Source organism: Clavelina lepadiformis, chromosome 1 (genome assembly GCF_947623445.1).
Source record: "Clavelina lepadiformis chromosome 1, kaClaLepa1.1, whole genome shotgun sequence".
Taxonomy (NCBI): Eukaryota; Metazoa; Chordata; class Ascidiacea; order Aplousobranchia; family Clavelinidae; genus Clavelina; species Clavelina lepadiformis.
In genome coordinates, this window is record NC_135240.1 from 20,680,927 (window position 1) to 20,695,547 (window position 14,621).

Genomic DNA, 14,621 nt, shown 5'->3' on the forward strand with positions numbered 1-14,621 from the left:
CATATGTCAATCTTACCACAGTGGTTTATGCAAAAAATTAGAAGTTAAGGAAATGTTTGCTAGTCTTATTATAGCAGTATGTGTACTGTATATATATACATACTTATATGCATTTAAGATAATTATGGTTCATTGATTAGATTGTTTTCTCGTCTCGTAATAGAATATAACTGTAAACACAAAAAGTCTGATAAAAAAGTATGGTGCTACTAAAAATTTCTATTGTGCAGGCATATCGTTGTAAACTGTAGCTTTTATTTCCTTATGATAATACGTAAAAATGTATTGAATACAATTTTTGCATATGCTTGAGTAAAATTAACATGTCTGAAACCTCATTTGATACAAGTGCAGCAGAGACAGCTGCTTCAATGACAAGTGGGCTGTCACTTGGGCAATGCATTAAGCAAACAGCAGAAGAGGTATGAGTGAAATTGATTTTCAGCATGCCACCAACATGCTGATATATTAACTGGTTTGCTTGAGATGCGGAGGGTGTCAAACTCATTTTAGGTCAGGGGCAATGTAGAGCATTTGCTTTCAAGTGGGTCAAACCACAGTAACTCATGTTTCAATTATTGCGGCATATATGTACCTCTGAGTGAACTTTATGATAGATATGTAATTGAATATATACAGTATATGCAATTATAATTGAACTGTTACTTGTACCATGACTGCGACTATTATCTTGAATTGATTTTTTTGTTGAAGCACAAGCAGGTGTCAAACCACAAGAAAATTTGAATTTTGGGGACACTTCAAAAAGTGATTTTGCACATCCATGTCTAAAAGATGAGTGCATTAAACATGAATTGTGATAAATGATCCTTTTTTTCCATTTTTTCTGCCAATAGATATGGTGTCCTGCTGCTACTAAACAATCAGTTTAGTGAATGTTACAAATTAAGCATGCCATGAATTATTCCTTGACACAACTGCCCACGAATGTCATGTTGTCAAATCAAGTGTGCGTAGTGCATATTACTTACTATTCAAGAGGCTACCATCTTCATATTGGTGGAAATAAGGGCTTCAAAAGTCAAAATGTGGATGTGCTGAACTAAAATTATTTGGGCTTGCGCGAATCCGAATATGTTCGTTTGTTATGATCAAATTAATAACTTTATTCCTGATAGAAAGCCTGTTTGTCTGCCAATAATTTGGCTAATGATACTAAATATTTTTCTAAAGAAGTTTTTCATGACATCTAATGATACGTACCTGGTCAAATAATCATTGTAAAATAATTGCAAGTATTTTGTCAGACCCAAATCACCCAACATAAATTTTCGTAATTGCATCTAACACTTTACATTGTTTTGAGTAAAGCAACAGACACATTCATTGCTGTTACAATTGTTTTAGGAGCAAACTGTCCTTAAAAAAAACATAACCAGATTGTTAAATTTCTGAAGTGATACATAACAGCAAACAAGGCAGCATTCTTATATCACATCGTAGTAAAGCGGGCAGCTTAATCTCGTTTTTATTTAATTAAAAATGGTCATGTATCTCGCCTAGATGGAAAGCAAAAGCGAGTTTCTTTTCTCATATCAGCGTAAAGTGGATGGAATTGGGTTTATTAATTAAAATAAAATAGTTTTTGTTTTTTACATTGTTAAAACAAGGTATGACCAAACACTGTTTAGTATCGTTGCAAACAGTGAGTTAACGCAATAATTGATCATATATTTACGTTGGAAAAGCAACCTGAAGCTCATAATTAACTCATTATTAACTTTTGAGATGCTATTGTATTCTGCTTTTGTTATCCCATTGAGGTCAACATGGTTCTGCCTACTAAAATTAACAGTATTGTGACCAATGGAATTAATTTAATCACTAGTGCAGTGGAATAAACCTAAACTCACAAAGCATTTTCATTTTACTCCACTTCACAACAACAATAATAGCGTGTAATGAAAAGAACCTTGTCCTCTGGTTTAATAAAAACCAGGAAACTATGGATCAATTCACGCTTAGTTACAAGTGATAACTTCCCCCGGTGGAGCTGTAAAATTATAAATATTCATTCATCGTATTCGTAGACGAATAGAGCACATTATTTGTATGAATACGGATGCTGCTGATACGCTAATTTATTCTCCGAATATATTCGTGTTCGTAGTGGCACATCCCTAATCTTCTGTATGGTAAATAAAAGGCTCTACCAAAATTTAGTGGTTTTAGAAATACAGAAAAAATCAGTCTATGTCATTATATATTTCACTATTGCAATCATCATATTTGGATATTTGTTACCATGATGCGATTGGTTTGTACTGGGGTAGACTAATGTGTCTTCGTGATGTTTTACAATTTGCAAAGTTTTTCTGTGGGCCAATAAGATGCATAGCGAAGCTGGTTTTGGCCCACATGCAATATGTTTGACACCCCTGGGTTGGAACACTACTACTAATATGTGTAATAGGTTTATGAAATTTATACCAGTACTAAATATTTTGTACTGTTATGTATTTTAGTTTAGCAAACCTTCTCAAGACTGGTTTGAACTTAATCCATCAACAGAAAAGGAATGGCACACTTTGGAGGGAGAAGTTTCACCCCAGGTGATCAAAAATTCAAAATTAATGTGTACTGTATCAGCCTCTGCTTTGTTATTGCATATTGTATTCTAAGTCTGCATCTGCATTAGATGACTCTGCTAGATGAAATGACTGAATTGCCTATAAGTGATACTTCCACCTGCAGTGCAAATGCCGCAAAGGAAAATGAATCAAAAGGTTAAGCAAAGTAGCTTACTGGCTTTCTATAAGTGAAAGCTTCTTGTAAATTTGTCTTCCATTTATTATATTGTGCTTTATCATTAGTTGCATTGTGATATGCTGTAGTAGAATATGAAACATAGTACATAGATTAAGTTTTTAATAATTTTATGATACATTTTTAGTCTCAATGAACCCTGTGTCACGCTTGTTGGATAAAACTAGCACCAAACAACCGGATTACAAAGAGCATGTCAGGCAGTATTTGTCTGATGATCGTCCAAATAAACAAATGCTCACTAAACCCCTGTCAGAAGATTTATGTACTCCAGCTATGACCTCCCAGAGGGGAAAGTTTCATGCTTCAAATGCAGCTAACTCTTCAATGAACTGGCATTTTCTCCCTCCAGCAATGAAAGATCAAAACACAAAGGATAGTATGCTTCTTCAAATGTCAACCACCCTTCATTCGTCTGGAATTTCTAAAGATTCTAGTCAGCAAGAAGGTTATTTTAATGATCGTGGTATATCAGTTCAAAATTTATCCAATATTCTAGAAAAAGATGATTCTTTAGCTCAGCGTGTACAAGATTTATTGGAAGGTGATAGAATGAACAAAGCCCAATCCTTGCAATCGGATGCTTCTTTGCTTTCTGACAAGGTTACTGTGCGTGATGAAAGAAGCAGATCTTACCAGAGTGACGAAAGTTATAAGCCTCTTCCAGAAGCAACACTTTCTGAGTCCGACACCATTTGTGAAAGTGAACTTAGTGAAAAGATTCAATTGTCGGACAATGGCATATCAGCTACTCCAAAGCTCACCACACCAAGCATGTTGCTTAAAACTCTTAATCTGCTTGGTGAATCAAGCTTCGATACGAGCCATTTTACTGAACCTCAGTTAGCTGCAGAAACCCTGGACAGTTTGAACACATCTAAAGGCACAGAGTATGGTGATTTACCTGACGCTGTGGATATCCCTCATGACATAGTGAAGCGCTTGCAAAACATGAGAATGATCGGCAAAGAGTCGTCACCAACAACTCAACCACCAAAGAGCGCGTGGATGAAACCATCGACATCACAGCCTGTGTTGATGAACAAGGGAACTACACAACTGAGTGGTGGTGTTCCTATATCTGGAGATGTCCAATTCTATACCGGGTCGAATCCAACGACTCCACAACTTCCAGTAGAAGAAGATAAATTGAAGCAACTTCAGTCATACATAGAGAAGAAAACGGGAATTCCCCAAATTTCACCTCTTGTTGTTACTGAGACTGCAACTGCAACACCTGACGCCTATGTTCAAGTAAATAATGTTGACGTGCCCACGTCTTGCAAAAGCCAAAAAGATGTTTCTCCTTCACCAGACAACCCAACTGTTTCAACAGATAACCAAAATGTGGGAAACGTTTCAGTAAATCTTACATTTGGATCTCCTGAAAATCTTACCACGGTGCCAATTTCTCAGATGGAAATCTCTGAACATCCTTTGGTCTTTTCATCAAATAGCTCGCCATCTTCTCCTAAAAATGTAGATAACATAGAGAGAAGTGAGCCTGAAGGTATGAGCCCTCCTGTTTTAAATGCAGCATCAGCATCAAGTGGTCAGAAACTGGCCTTGGCTGGCGATAAAAGCAAGGAGGCTCTTGATAGTGGTCTAACAAGAGCCAACACTTCTTCCATTAAAGATAAAAGAGTTACTAAACACAAACCATTGGATAATTTGGCAGCTAACCAAAGCCATTTTGATGAGAGCCTTGCAGATGAGTCACTTTTGGAAAGAATTAAAACTGTTCTTTCTGATTCCCTTTCGCAAAAGCAGTTTGGATCCAATGTTGCAGTTGAACAGTCTGAACTAAGTTTGGCAAGCAGCATCGATTCTTTAGCTGTCCAGGTGAAAGCATTGCTAGAAGAGGAGATGCCTCATATGATGGAAAACAATGAAGATCTTGAAACCTCTAATCTCAGTGAAGCAATAGAAAAGTTTGAAAATACAGATCTATGGAAGTTTGTTGCTCAGTTTCTACCCACAGCAGCTGACAACATCAAGCTGTCAAGTTTGGCATCATCTAATGGAAGCATTTGTTCTCGAGCCAAGTCACCAAAGACTGCAGAAGAAATTCAGAACTCATTGAAACACATTTCCTCAGATGAAAGCACGTCAGGATTGCATACTGTGCCATTCAATTTACAGAGAGATGAAGAGTATAGTGCTAAAAGACAGTCAAAAACTAGTTTAAATGTTGGTTCAAAATTGCTTGATCTGTCAGGTCCTGCTAAGTCGTATCTTTCCCAACCTCAAAATTCATCGAAAGTGGCAAAGGCGTCACCCCATTATCTTAACTATCCATCCATGGCAGCAACACCAACTGGGTCTTCATTGCAAGGTGTGTTTCTGCCTGCAACAGAGTCCAACAGAGTATCTGTAGAAAACAACATCAATATGCAGCGACACACGGCAGCATGTAGATTGTATGCAAATAGTACTTCCTCTGAAAAAAACATCGTTGATGGATACTTAGATCCCATCCCTGGTATACCTGATTTCAATCCAAGTGTTTTGCGACCTCCTAGTTATGAAACTGTTGTCTCTGTAAAAGCGGGGAAAAGTCAAGATCTAGATAAGGTACGTAAGGTTTATGATTGAGTTTTCCATTTTATGCTTTGCATTTTGCCAAGTTTAATTTCCATCATACTGTATACTTGTTAGGATCCACGAACCGATTCGTACAATGATGACTTCACTGACTATAGGACAAATGCAAAAAGTGTTATAGCTTCTCAGTTAAACAGAGCTGCAAATCGGAACTTTGACGTTACAATGACGCCTGCAAAGCACCATGGTAAGATATCTTTACACTTAGTTGCAGTTCCTGGTATTTTGTGCATTTTCCTTTAGATTTTAATTGTATGTGAAATAACATGTTAACTCAATTTGAATTTTTAGCGTCTCTCTTTCCTGAGTGGAAATCTAAGAAACATGTTGAGAAGGTTAGTGTGAGTAGTTACCTATATTGTATAAACTAGTGTTACAATTACAATAATATCGTATCTAATTCATAACTTACTGCTATCATTTGTTCGCAAGTTACTTGCAAACTTTTACCTTGTGCACAGGACCAAGAAGATTGTATTTCACACAACCATCCTGCTTGTTCTAACAAATTACAGAAGGATGTGTATGCTAAGTAAGTACATATGTATTCTGTAGCAAATTGTGTTGGTAATTATTGTGCATAATGCAGTCAATCCTCGTTGCTACACACCCCATTTATCACATTTTCACTTTAACAATATTCAGGTAACACATTATGCCTTTTGCTTGTATCGGTTACAGCAAACACGTAAGTTTGAAAAGTAAATATGGATACAATGTCCAAGTTTACTTCGAAAATATGAAATGTTGCCTTCATTAGTTGATAAAAGCATTTATTACTCTTAAATTAGCAATTATTTACATCACAAATGTATTGCGAAAATGACAGACGATTGTAACACAAGGAAACTGAGTGTTTTTCAACGACCATTTGATTTTGGTATTTTTCCGATCAGCAATGAAAATCTGTGTGATTTAGTTTATATTCCTCAATTATGAAACCAGAAGAAAATAACTTCTGCACTAAATCACTGATAAAACATGCTTTGTAAGTTGTTGTGATGGTCCTCCCATGCTGGTGGCTACTGATAACTCAAAATACGCTTGCTACACTTGCACACAGCAACTTCTAAGCTGCTTCAAGTGTACAAAATGCCATTGTTCTGTGGCCAAGATGGCAAATCATGTGATATGCATTAGTTTAATAATATTTTGTGTTTTTTCCTGCACTCTACATGAATCTTTTCATCACTTAAATAGCTTGAAACATTTACAATGAACTACAGTATAGCAGGGATATGGCGTACACATTTTCAACGTCCCCAGGCTGATGTTATAATGAGGTTCAACTGTAATTATTATGTAATAATAATGAATAAAAGAAATAAACCTAGAAATGCACTAAGAGGGTATTTGCTTCCCCCAAAGTACTTCCAGCTCATTGTTCCTAATCCTATGTGGCATTTGACGGAACACAGCGTTGTTTCATTGAAACTGGTTTTTGTATTAGTACTGTATGAAATTATTCTAACATTTGCAATGCAGCTAACATCTAACTCCACAGTGAGTAATCAGAAAATTTCACATGGTGTGGCTATATTCAAGGACGGCTCATATGTTTTTTGTCGTTTTTGTACAGCCCATGAGCGGCTTAGAACTGAGCATTACAACTCATAAATATTATTTCCTGATGTTACCTGTTTTTGGTTAGTATAAAACTGAACAGACAGGCATAAACCTGTGCTTTTATTAACCCAAATTTTAATTAGTTCTTGAATCATAGCCAAGCTATCCTGAAGTTTGATCAAAATCAGGTAACAAGTTTTGAATAATGTAGGCTCCTTGGCCTAGATAATTTGTTAGTATTTATCGTTATAACAATGTGGAAATTCCAAGATTCATAATGCTTTGAAATACATGTTCAGTGCAATATGAATGATGAAAAGTACAACATGCCTGTTGCTCCATGATTAAAAAACTTCACCTCTTTCATTTAAAATTTTGCTTGTGATATTTCTCTATGCCACAGTTTTTGTTCTGTATTCCGTTGCATTACAACTAAAACAGCAACACCTAAAGTGTGAAAACTACATCTTAAATGTTGACTTATCTTACTTTTAATCCAGGACTGATGAATTAAGAAACCAAAGTTTAAGTCAACAAGCACTTTGTCATACTAGCACACATTCCTTTAAAAGTTCAAGTGAACCAGAACACTCTGGTAAGTATAATGATGTTGCAAATGTAAACATCATATAAATTTCTATTTCTTCATAAATATGGATATATGACCTCGACTTGTATAAAAAGGCACTGGAGTATGCCAAGTAGAAAATGATTGTTATTTGTGATAAAATGAATAATAGATTTTGATAACTGTGCGAATCCCAATCTGCCAACTACGGTTATAACCATAAAGGTTAATCGAAATTTCTGTGATGAGAGGGAAGCATGCTCAAAGTTGTCACCTCTTAATAAATGATAGAAATCAACTTATTTTTTGCTTATACAAAATTACTAAAAATCTTGGCTATCATTCCAGGCCAGTGTTTGTTGAAAGCTGGAAAATAAGAAATAAATCATAAAGATTAATCAATTATAATTGAATAATTATTCTAGAAACAATTGATATTTTTTTACCAAACATTATACTATATTAAATACAACCAGGCGAATCTGACTCAAACTCTCCTTTTTAGATGCAACTTCACAACCAAAATCATACAGCGAACCTTCTGTCACACACACAGGTAGAGTAAGTCCATGGCCGAAGGATATACTTTTTAGTGAGATATGTGTTACACTGAGTGCTGAGCTTCACTCCTGATCATTTGTGATTTTTTACAGAATTTAACAAGGTCACGTCTACTGATGTACCTGTTTACTCAAAGTCAAATGCAACACAACTTTTTAAAACATATAAAGAAAATGAAGGTTCGTGAACTCTAGATTTGAATGAAAAATTGTTCTACTGTAAATAGCCAAATGGAGTTTTTTAAATACAGTATTTTTCTTTGGACATTGGATGTTTTTATATTGCAACGCACCATTAATATTGCTTATTGTCAAAAACAAGTTGAATGTATTATTAAATCGCAGCAACACTACAGCCAGTAAGCGGCATCCCATTGGAAGCATCCGTTTCAAGCAGAGCTGCAGAAAAGTCTGCTTACTTCCATTCAACTTCTCAGTCAGGTTTGCTCTTTAATCATAAATATTTTCAGTGGAAATGCCTGTGCTAGTATATATTATTTTATATCACAAACATGGACATAACTATCTTGTACTGAATAATAATTAATACTCGGTGAGGTGTAGATAATTAATCTTTGTAGATATTTAAAAGGAAATGCATTGATTTTCCTCAGGTCAAAAAACAGGCACAAGGATAGAAAGCTCTAAACACATCGCTCTATCCTTACCAGAAATGACAATGTCTTCTCCAAGAAAAATATCACCATTGCGTGAGAGAATGACTGTGCAAGATTGGTTGTCTTCACCAGAGCGCAAAAAATCTTCCTCCAAACAACTTCCTACTTTTCAAGAGTTGATGCAAAATCAGACAAAGACAGAAATTAAAAGTAAAGAAAAGGTCTCAAAGCAAGATGAACTGGACATGGTGCCCACTTCAGACCGAGAAAGATCCTTGAAACCTAAAATACTAAATATATCTACCACACCTCTCCAACATCCATCTAAACCGGCCATGACTAAATCCTCTTATGATCAGATTAACCCAGCGCTACTCAACTCAAAATCTGCAGCAGAACTGGATCAGGCTTCTCTGCAGACACAAGTTGACTGGAGTGACTCTTATCAAGGTGCATCTTTGGATATGACTGAAACGCAATCTCCCCGTGTTTCTTCATCATACAAGTTTGACAAATGCTCATCATTAGTCAATGGTAAAAGTTCTGGTACAACAAAAAGTGTTACCGAAATACCAAAAACACTCAAAGATTTTGAATCCCTTGATGATGCTTCCAAACATCAAGTTTTAAAACGCATCTTGGAATATTTTAATAAATCAAGGACAAAGAAACATCAAGGCAGTCAAGTGAAAAGCAGTTCCAGTGCTGCTCCAAAACGAGATTCTATGAAGAAAGCCTTGTCAGTGAACGACATCTCTCTGAACTCAAATCAAGCTGTATGTGACAGTGACAGCACTGAATATTGCGATCTGCCATCATCTCGACCGACAACAGCACAAACAAATGATGATACCTTCCAGCGCTTGCTTGGTGTTGATGAATCTAAAGCAGAACAAGTAATGAAGAGACTTCTAAAGAAGATCGAAAATCAAAAATCTTCACAGGGTGGTAAAAGAAAGACTTCAACAAAAAGGTAATGATATGCTGGCGCTACCTAACAAAGCATATAGTTTTTTTCCATAATCTTACACATTTTTGTGTTGATTGTGAATATGGAAAGTATTCTTGAATGATCACAGGGCTCCAACATCATCAAGCACTCCTCAGAAGAGTCGACCACCGCTTAGAGTACCAGAGGCAAGTTCCATTGCGTCAACCGACACAGATGGTGACAAGCAAATAATAAGGATGTACGAAAGATCCAAGCACAGTCATAAGCAAAAGGTGAACATTTCTTCCATATTCTGATCCTAACCATTTCCCACGTTGTTTTATTTCACAAGTTGCAAAATTTCAAATAGATTGCTTTTGTTGAGGAATCATCAAGCAGTGATCCTATCATAATCAAAGTAAAGAAACGCCTTAAGAAATCGGATATGCCATCTGCTGAAAGAATCTATCTCTATGACAGGTTTGAATCATGAAACATGTGCTTTAAATTACAGTATATTATTTTATTGAAAATAAGAATCTAAATACTTTGTTGCGTAAACCTGGACCAGTATTTTTCCAACATAACACAAATACTTATTCTTTAACAGAGGAATTCAGACAGTTTCACCACGAAAGACAAAACAGGAATCTGGTGGACAAGATGCTGCAACAAACTTTCCTTCTCCTGTTAGGCGAGAAAGAACTCTCAAAAAATCAAGAGCTGTTCAGACTGCATCAACGCAATCATCAACCGGTATTTATTTTTTATCATTATGTCCTTCGTATTCTGAAACTCATTGAAATGGGTGTTTCAGCATTGACCTCGTGTGATGGATTTTTTGCATTTTCGTTCATTAGAAGTCTGTTGAAGTAAAACATTCTGTGTTTGTGAAGAAATGTTATTGTTATTTTAAAATACTTAAATAACAATGTTAACCAAGGTAACGATGAAGGGGAATTCCTGAATGATACTATCACAATTGTCGAGAATCACACTGAGGAGAAAGAAAACATAGGTACAAATAGTTGTGGTGGTGGTTACAATGATCTGGATTCTGTAAACATCTATGATTTTAACACTGTTTAGTTCAGCGTACTGTTGTTGTGTAATTAAATATAGCGTTAGCTGTCTGTATTTTTTGCAAGTTGTCTAAGTTGCTTAAACTGAGGGGAACAAGTTGACCTTAAATCAAAAGAGTCGTCGAAAAGGATACCAGAGAAAGAATTTTTCAATAATATCTAGTGGTAAAAAAGTTATTGACATATGTGTATGACGCTGGTACTTAAATCAAGTTTGAGTAATAGGTAGTATGGTTTAAACTTAAATGCATAATGGAATATTTTGCATAAGTTCGGCCAAGCACAGCTTACACTTGGTGTATTTATACTTATGATGCCAAATGCTAAGTTACCCCTACAGCTCACTGGTCTTGGGTGTTAGCATTCACCTGGCCTAGTAATTGCCATAAAGACACGGTTGATTCAATAGTACAGTATATGTACTATCAGCAGCAACATGTTTTTATGCTAAAAATGAACATTTTCTGCATAGGTACTCGCCTACCATTGAAGGCAATTACTGATAAACCACAACATATTATTGAAAATTTCTTTGTCCTGTGTGGTTACAGATAACTATTCTTTGATTTAAGGTCAACCTCTTTTTGGACTTTCCCATTATTTAAAGCTGCAATTATTCTGCAGATTCCAATGGTCAACAGCCAAAAACACATAGATATTCTAGCTTTCATATTAATATGACTCCAAAGCTGAAGAAAAAACCTTCTGTCAAACCAGGTCTGAACTCATTTCAGATAATTTTGTTTGTAGATGTCCGTAGGTAATATGTTTTAATATGTTTTCCTGCAACATTGCTGGCTGAACCAACTGCACAGTGTTCACAATTTCTCAATTAGACATCTATTATGACATGCTGTCAGCCTACGTTTGTGTTTTAGAAAAATCTTGTGTGCAACCCGGTGTGGCATGGTATGAACCATATGAGTATAGACCAGCGTGGTTACAAGAAAGACCAGTATGTTCAGGTATGCTTTTTTGAGACCTACAATTTAATGTAATGATGTGACTCTTTCACCAGCTGCCATTTATCGAAAGTGGTGAATCGCAATAACATAGCCGAGTACTTTCCCGCCTAATTGTACATGAGCACAATATTTTGATCATTCAACAGACAGTGACACGGCCTAGTGGTTGGGAACTTGGAATGGTGTAGGTTTAGGGTTCAAATCTTGTGTTTGCCATTTGCCTTATCGGTACTTTCTGGATTTGGTAACCAGCTGCCATTTAAAATATTGACAAATAGCATTTATACTAGAAGACATGCTTTTAACTGAATTACTGTAGCTTTTGCTAATTTCTGTAGTTGGCGGCTGCTGAAGCACATTGTTTCACTGGTTGCAGTACTGTAGGAGTAGAATATTAATTATCATGGAATCATAGTCTTTGTTCTCGGACTGACTGCAATAAAAGAATTTACTTTTTATTACAATCAAAATCCTAAATGGTTATTTTTGTTTCTTGGTCATTAGGATGGCATCTCTTTTCAAGGCTTAAAGCGGAACAAATTAAGCAATAATATGCTTTATAAAATCACACTGGGTTCCTTTTCAAGTAGTTAGAGTTATTTAGCTTAATGCCAGAACAAAAAATTGACACTGATTTTTATTCAAGCAGCAAATATCCATAGTTTATTGTTGAGTAACATAACAGATATTCCATATTTGTAATATTGACTTGTGATCTTTCCCCTCTTGTTTTTGAAAACACCATTATTTGCATTTTTAAGGTTTTTATCACATAGCTGGGACCGTTCTGACGCAGAAATGTAGCCAAAAGTGCTAAACATAACTGTTTACTAGAAAAATAACTTTGAAAAGCAATAGGTTTCAAAAGGTTAATCACATTGTGATCATAATTCGCAGAACAACCTGGCCTTGTCAGATTAACCCTACAGGAAGCTCTTGCGACTCAGAATCCTGCATTTGTATCGAAATCTCGTGAAAGACAGCGTCGCATCACGATTAACTCAGATGAACGCAGAATGCAAGAGGTGGGAGTTTGATTCATTGCAATGGGATTTTAATGTACTATATTACTATTTAATGCATTTTTAATGTTTTGTGTGTGACACATCAGTTACAAACATTAACGATCATGAATAACTCGAAGCCCTTTAACTTGAAATTTCATGTTGTGGTTCATAGGGCATAACTAGCATCAGTTATCATGAAATTAATCAACAACCATCTATTATGATGTTAACATCATGGTAATTACCTTGGTTCATGGTTTGTTATAGGGCAGGCTATAAACGTCAAACGTTAATTTTCCATCTATAATTCTATTCCTTCCTAACGCTGATTTCCATGTAAAGCATTTAAGAACTTGAGTTGAGGTGTTTACAACCCCGTAGTTTTTAAAAGGTTGTAGAGATGCATGCAACACTAGAAAGAAGCAAATGTAACATGAACTAATTAAACTAGTAAATAAGAGAGACAAATAAAAACAGATATACCAGTAAAGTGCCTGGTAAAAAGGTTTTAGTACTTCTTGAGAACTAGTCTAAATGAGGTTACTGACAAGTAAATATGCTTGTAACTCAAAATTCAATTTTGCTATTTCATATTGTATCATTTTTGTTGATTGGCAAAGCAGGTTTATATCACAAGTACCGTAATTACTTAATATTGAGTTTCAGTTTCCCAAAATTTGCATTTCTTTTCGACGACAGTCACTGAAATTTTCCCAGAAAAAAAATCGATTTTTGTAATAAAGCATTTTTCCATTTATTCTTGTTTTATGTTAAAGGAAAGTTGAAATGTAAGTAAGGTAATTAACAAAACCCTTATTAATCGGACTTATTTTCTGACAAACGTTTTCTCAAACTTAACTGCTATCGTAACTTTATTGATGTATTGTGTAATCCACTTATGCCCGAAACGCGAAAGCGATATTCTTTATGGGTTTTGTGCAGTGTGATATCACTTTAGTGTAATTACAATTAAGCAATGTCCCTGCCTTACTGCGTTTGAATCGCTTTTACATGTAGTGAGTACAGAGAGATAAAAAGCTAGTTATCGATATTTTTTGTATATAAAATATACCGAAACAGTAGATTGTGCAACAACGTAATTTGTGCCAATAGTTCGTAACAGCAGCTCCTTGGTTATTGTCAATTGTGTGCTACGCTACTGACAAGAATAACGTGTTGATTGATTGCTGGAATTGCATTTATTATCCCCAGTCACATTTTGCTAGTTATTTGCTGTTACTTTAAGCTTTGATGTCATAGTTGCATTTGAATACTTAGTTTTTTTCTTATTAAATGTGATATAATTTCACTGCATATTTTCGTTTTATTTTGTAGATTTGGGAAGAAGAACGTCAAAGGGTGTTTGGGGTAAAGGATACGAAGTCTAGAAGAAGTGCTCGTAGGTTTTACCACTATTTCTATCACTGTGAAAACCATGTTTGACATGAAATTTAATGACACTAATTTTTGTTGTTTAGCTCCGTTTGTACGCCCAAAGCCAGAAATTACTCGCAAGGAAGCTATTGCTGAGACAAGAAAAAAATATCAGCTACTCCCTGAAGTGATCAAGAGGAAGCAGGAGGAGGAAAGGAAACGGGAATATGCATCTCATAGACTGAAGGCACAACTTTATAAAAAGGTACAGTACCTAACATTTTCTGCAGTCAGTTTTGAATTGATGCCTAAAATCCTAGACAGTACATACGTTCCATATTTACGGTTGTGTTTTGTCTTTGTTTCTTTCAGAAAATTCAAAGCAAAGTACTGGGAAAGTATTTCTGCAGCTGAGATGCTTCCAAGTGTAATTAAACATATTTTACTGTACGGTGCCAAATTATATAGAATACGTATTGAAAGCTTGTGTATTTTTAGTTTTGTAATATTTAACTATTCTATTAATAAAAGGAATTAATTAAATTTTTGTGTTGACTTGA

The 14,621-nt window shown here is 35.4% G+C and overlaps 1 protein-coding gene across 1 annotated transcript; it reads left to right on the top strand.

The window, feature by feature from the left end:
* Positions 1-234: 234 nt before the first annotated feature.
* LOC143455227 (uncharacterized) lies at positions 235-14,604 on the top strand. The gene is made up of 22 exons (XM_076955072.1): positions 235-422; positions 2,487-2,573; positions 2,660-2,747; positions 2,915-5,361; positions 5,446-5,578; positions 5,683-5,726; positions 5,853-5,923; positions 7,458-7,552; positions 8,031-8,081; positions 8,179-8,265; positions 8,431-8,526; positions 8,700-9,675; positions 9,782-9,926; positions 10,004-10,113; positions 10,244-10,389; positions 10,577-10,651; positions 11,340-11,432; positions 11,594-11,680; positions 12,578-12,705; positions 14,023-14,086; positions 14,166-14,326; positions 14,434-14,604. The coding sequence occupies exons 1-22, from the start codon at positions 324-326 to the stop codon at positions 14,473-14,475; spliced, it is 5,325 nt and encodes a 1,774-aa protein (XP_076811187.1). The 5' UTR covers positions 235-323; the 3' UTR covers positions 14,476-14,604.
* The last annotated feature ends 17 nt before the right edge of the window (positions 14,605-14,621 follow it).